The sequence below is a fragment of the Sinocyclocheilus grahami genome, unplaced genomic scaffold (genome assembly GCF_001515645.1).
Source record: "Sinocyclocheilus grahami isolate Dianchi unplaced genomic scaffold, SAMN03320097.WGS_v1.1 scaffold55.1, whole genome shotgun sequence".
In the NCBI taxonomy this organism is placed as follows: Eukaryota; Metazoa; Chordata; class Actinopteri; order Cypriniformes; family Cyprinidae; genus Sinocyclocheilus; species Sinocyclocheilus grahami.
Genome location: NW_015505234.1, coordinates 5,091,410 through 5,097,401, shown reverse-complemented (window position 1 = coordinate 5,097,401; position 5,992 = coordinate 5,091,410). Strand labels below are relative to the sequence as shown.

Genomic DNA, 5,992 nt, shown 5'->3' with positions numbered 1-5,992 from the left:
GTATTAGCCAATAATGTGTCAACTGTGGTCCTTTTTTTTGCTGTAATCAGGAACAGAACGCCGACATGAAGTGAGTAGGAAGCGAGATTTGGAAGAAGATAAACTCACAAGTAAGGCTGCAAATTCACTGAAGAAATGTGGACAGATGTGGTCTAAGCAAAACAGACAGACTGACACTGGCTGCATGGTAGCATAACAGTCAGACCGCACGTCAATGGCTGCATGCCTGATCTGAATGTAAAGTGATGCATCTCACCAGCACAGGCTATGAGCACTAAACAGCATTAAAAACTTAGGGCTGTTTATTGATTACAACATTTTATTACATTTGCATTCTGATAATTTCAGTTGTTAATGCATTCAGTTCCCTTTCAGTCGGTCACTCCGATTCGTATCGGTGACCGACGAATTGGGATCTCGCTTAGAGAGACCAATCCACTTCGAGTGTAAACTAAACGAGCCAATGCACATTGGCATGGGATGATTGCATCCAGCTGCCGCTGATCACAGCGCGAGCATAAAAAGGCAGCTGGTGCAACGCATACCAGCTTTTCGCTTCGGAGCCGAGCGACAACACCGTTCTGCTCCTGCCAAACTGCTTCGTGTGTGACGAGTCTAGCGTGCTCTCGGGAGCTTTTTGTGTTGGTGGACGGCGCTTCAGCGGTGGTCGTTCCTCTGTCGAGTGGGTTGAGCACTTCAGGCTGCACTACCCCCTGTCATGCTCCAAACGGCTGTTTCCCCTGTGCATCTCAGCACGTAAAAGAGCATTTCCCTAAAAGAGCCAATTTCTCTAAAAGAGTACAATAAGGTGCGTCTTTGTAAAGACGACGGATCGTCTTTTTAAAGATGCCGTTTCACCCGTGTGTTTCTGGATGCAGTCGTTACTTGGCGCCAGGTGATGGTCACGATCGCTGCCTCACGTGTCTGGGCATTAAACATGCTGAGGTGGCGTTCGCGGATGAGTCATGTTCCCATTGCAGGAAAGATGACCATCTCGGAGCTGTGGGCCAGACTCCGTTTCCTCTGCCGCAATCTAGTGTTCGTCCTGACAGCAGCCAGGCATGGACTACTTCGGGCAGTAGCACGTGCAGTCTGAGGGTTACAGTGGTGGCAAACCCCTCAGGGAACCAACCCTCGGGGGACCATTGCTCCTCTAGCGCTTCACAACCAGTTGAGCTGCCAAAGGAACGCGCTGGGCCCTCTTCAAAGAGCGTGCCAGCGGTATCCTTCGGTGCTTGACCGGATGTCGATCACTGCATCGGATGGAGAGCTCTCTGGAGAGGAAGATTCGGCTGCGCTGCCGCCCTCCGGGACGGTGGCAAGGCCTGAATCGGATCCAGAGATGTTGGCTATGTTTTCCTGGGTCGCCGAGAGGGTAGGGCTCGAGTGGAAACCTCCACTGCGTCCCGGGCCCTCGAGGTTGGATGATTGGTTTCTCGGGGTGGCTTGCGCTGGTTCTCAGCACCCCGCCTCAGTGCCTTTCTTCCCGGAGGTGCATGCGGAGCTCACCAGGTCATGGATGGCACCTTTTACTGCCGGAAACCAACCTGCTGGTTCCTCCTCCTCAACGGTGGTGCAGCTAGGGGGTATATACAAGGGTCCCCCAGGTGGGGTGGTCGGTTGCGATGCAATTGTGTCCTAATACCACCTCCACCAGGCAGGGTGAACCGTGCCTCCCCTCCCGGGTCTGTAGGTACTCGCCTGGCCTGTCCGGCGATGCTTGTACAGACTGTGGAGAAGCTGCCTCTTTGACAGAGTGTAATGATGTTTGATGTCTGCTGTAATGTGTATGCATACTTGCTGTAGCATTCATCTGCTATGACTGTTGTTTAGCTTCTGATTTAAAAGGCATACATATATAAAAGATTTAAAAAGCACACTGTACATATGTTTTTTTGACTGTTCATGCTGACAATATTAATGTTAGAATCTGAGTAAATCGATTGAGGCACTGATCAATTTTCTTTTAAAATGCAAATTCAATAAATGGTTCATTAATTTTCTTAAATCTTTGGAAATTAGTACTGTATATGAAGGACACAAATGGCATCCTTCTAGATTCTAGAATGTTACTTGTAAAGTTTGTAAAGAGTACAAAGGAGGCAGTAAGGTACAAGACTGTCAGCTCAAACTCTTTATTTTTCTCCTTCACACCAAACTAAAATTCCAAGCGTTGCTTCAGCACAGTTTACAGGTGTGCAAATAAAATATAACTCTACAGGGGAGTGTTAGAGGTGCCCAGGAGAGTTCTGAGCTCTTTTATCAGACAGTGATTTGCGTCAGGTTAAAGTGTTTCACAGGCCAATTGCTCAGGAGCGTCTAGTAAGCACTAACGTGTCTGGCCTGGGGTATAGTGTTTGGCGTACAAGCGTGCGTGTTTGTGTTTGAGGCAGAGAGACAGAACGTGCTGTGCGTTCTGTTGCCTTTGCTTTGCGTCGTGCGCCTCCCGAGGGTGTGCGGAACTCACGCGGTTACGGCAGCACTAGGAGAAGGGAGGAATGAATAAGTGATTTGGGCTTTGGGGAGGCCCGGCTCTGAGATGGTGGGGCTGAGAAATTGAGGCACAGAAGCGAGGCAGATGCTAGCGCCTCAGCCATCACCACGCTCTCAGGTGGGCCCTTGTGAAACTACACACTGTGAAAAGCAGATAAGTCTTCTTTTCTTCTCACGAACCCCTCCCTTCACACTCCCAAACGCTGTTGTTGTTGTTTCATATTCATTCTCATTTTCCCCACATGACTCTGTGTTGTCTACCTGTTTTTAAAGCTGTGTATGGCTTCCCGTCTCTCCGTTTCTCTTTATCTCTATATGAATCCATTCTCCCCAATGGTTTTACCTCTTTAGTCACATTGGACTCTGTGGTTCGGTTCTTTGCCTCCAAGGTAGGGTTTTTGGTCCAGTCATGCAAAAACAAGCTGGGAAAATGGGATGAGTTGTGCAAAAACAAAACTTAAAGAAGACAGTTCACCCAAAACTTAAAAATCCTGTGTTCATGTATCCACCCTCATGTCCTTGCCAAACTGTATGACTTTTATTTTGTTTTCAATAACAACATTCTTCAAAATAACATTTTTGTTCCACAGAAGAAAGTAAATCATACAGGTTTGGAGCTAAATGAGGATGTCTGAGGATGAAGATTACAGCATATTTATTTGGGTGAACTATCCCTTTAAGTTCAAGCACACTGTCTGTATTTACATAAAACCTAAAAGTAAAATAGAGTTAAGTCTAGTTAAAAGTTATTCAGTCATGTTCTTTTGCTGTTTTTAACTAAATGAAAGATTAATGGTATTTAATCAATTAATTTAATAATTCATAAGAACCAATATAACAATATGGAAATAAACGGCAAAATTACTGTTCAAAAGTTTGGGGTCAGTGAGATTCATAATTTTATTTTTTATTTTTTATCCTTTCTCATAATTAGCTTTGAAAAGTCGTGCTTTTGTAAAAAAATAAATATTGGTCATGAAAGTATTTATTTTTTATTTATTTATTCAGGATTCTTTGAGGAATATTCACAAGAACTGCATTTAATTTTTATATTAATTTAAATTAAAATCTTTTGTAACATTATACATGTCTTTAATGTCACATTCAGTAAATTTACTGTGGCCTTGCTGAATTCTTTCTGGGGTTTTTTTGTTTTTTTTTAAACGTAAAAATATGTAAAATGCTACTCTTTGAACGTGTGATGCAAACAAATCTTCAAACTTTTTATTTGAATTAATCTATTCAAAGCTCTGATTTAAAGCTTTGACTCAAGTAATTCAAATGAGCAGTTTGAACTGATTTAGTCATTTTTCTGTCACTAGCATCACCAAATTTCATTGAAATATTTTTGCCTTATTTTCATGCACACTCATGCTTGCAGGACAGGGAGTGGTTGTGAAAACCTGTCTAATGACAGTTTTTACCTAATGGTGAAATAAAAAGTGCATTTACATCAAACATTGCTTATCGTCACAGATATGTCATGAATATTTGATATATAATCTGGTTTTAGCATCACACCCTGCATCAGACAAGCAAGAAGCAGTGCAATTGAATCACATTGTGTAGTGCCTTCATAAACTGCCTGTGTATTTCTGAGGACTAGTAATCTGTTCTTCCTCTCTTATCTCTTCTCCTCAGCGCCATTAGAGCAGACAGGCTCTCATGCCGCAGATCAACCACAATCACAGACAAGCACTCATCTCTACTCAGGTCTTACAATAATTGCTGACCACAGGCAGCATAGGTAGCCATTACCCATGAGGCCATCTTAATGACCCTGGCAGTCCATGTCTGCCATTTTTGCAACATCATCCATACTATTTTTTCATCATAATCTATCTGTCATGTTTGGTCTGTATGTCTGGTTGTTTCTGCAGTTGCAGGCATTTTTATGTATTATGTATTCCATTTCAAGATGTGTTATTTATATACATTTTCACAGAAATTAAAGCATTTTCTGCTGTCCAATTTTTTATTTATTTTTTTCAAATTACAATTTTATGAAATTCAAAAAGTATGAAAATATTATTCAGTTGTCTCTATTTAGGTTAAATTCAGTGCTATAAAAATTAGCCTTAATGCAAAGATGTGTATTTTATTTTAAAATGTTGCAAATTTAATTTCCACCCCAAATGAGTGATTATAGTTGAGGTAGAAATGGCATTTGTTCGTGGTGGTTCTGGTGATACTGATAGTATGCAAATTATATAAACTAGTAATTTTGAAAAGTGTGATTTTTTTAACATTCAAAAGAGCCCATAATTGAAGAAACACCCCACTGTGTCATATCAGCGAGTAAATGGTGAAGGAAAGAGAGAGAGAGAGAACAGTGTGGAATGTAAAACACCTCTGGATTAGTGCTGTCAATTGTTTTTTAAAAAAAGAACTAATTAATCACACATTTTTCTGAAATTGCGATTAATCCCACCTAACATTAAAGTTTTTAAATATACTTTATATTGCAATAATTTAGCATCCAATCTTCGAATTAATGTAGAAACAACATAAAGACAGTACATTTTTTATATTTATTTGTAATATTTTATGACTGAAGGTATCACTGATACCAATACTACTGATGTCTCTATGAAATAGTTTTTTCCCTAATATTTAACCATTGACTATAGCTATTCAACATTACAGTGTAATCGAGAGCTATCAATTTTAACATTTATTAGACTTAAAAAAAATCTAATTTAAGTGAACTTAAAACAATCTTCAAATAAACCTATTATAATAAATGTCGTATTTAGCTACCTGTTCCCTTCAGCAAGTAGGAAATATACAGAAAGTGACTAAAGTTATCAAACATTAAATTCTAAATTAAAAATAGATGAATCCTAAAAGCCACAAAAGTTGATTTCTTCTTTTTTCACAGCACAGCAGCTGGGTTATTAGGTTATTTTAGGTGCCACTACTGAACATGACGCGGATCTGACATGCATTGTATTTTCTCGCAACTCTTTACCTTTTCTGACCCACTTCAGCTCGTTAAGTCTCTACTAAAGAGCTAATGAGTTGAATCGGGTGTGTTAGATGAGGAAGACAGTGCGGAGCTGCTTCAGGACAGTTTTAAAAACCACTGCATTTCAGAGACATGTTCTTAAGTGCAACTAAATACTTACAAGCATGCGCAATTTTAAGTAAGCTATAATTGCCTTTTTGGTAACTTCATGACTTAACTGACGACATAACGATGACATTGCATGCTTGTTTCATTTGCGCTTTAAAGGGGTCATATGATGCTGCTAAAAATAACATTATTTTGTGTATTTGGTGTAATGAAATGTGTTTATGCGGTTTAAAGTAAAAAAAAAACACATTATTTTCCACATACTGTACATTATTGTTTCTCCTCTATGCCCCGCCTTTCTGAAATGTGTCGATTTTTACAAAGCTCATCGGTCCTGATTGGCCAGTGCGTTGTGATTGGCCAAATACCTCAAGCGCGAGACGGAAATGTTACGCCCCTCACATACTGTTGATGTGTTGATGC

At 40.4% G+C, this 5,992-nt stretch overlaps 1 protein-coding gene across 1 annotated transcript in view; it reads left to right on the top strand.

The window, feature by feature from the left end:
- Positions 1–4,653: 4,653 nt before the first annotated feature.
- LOC107583903 (cadherin-13-like) overlaps positions 4,654–5,992 on the top strand; it is a 100,526-nt gene continuing 99,187 nt past the window's right edge. The window contains exon 1 of the mRNA XM_016270256.1: positions 4,654–4,690. Coding sequence (XP_016125742.1) covers positions 4,654–4,690 — 37 coding nt within the window. The remainder of the gene's footprint in view (positions 4,691–5,992) is intronic.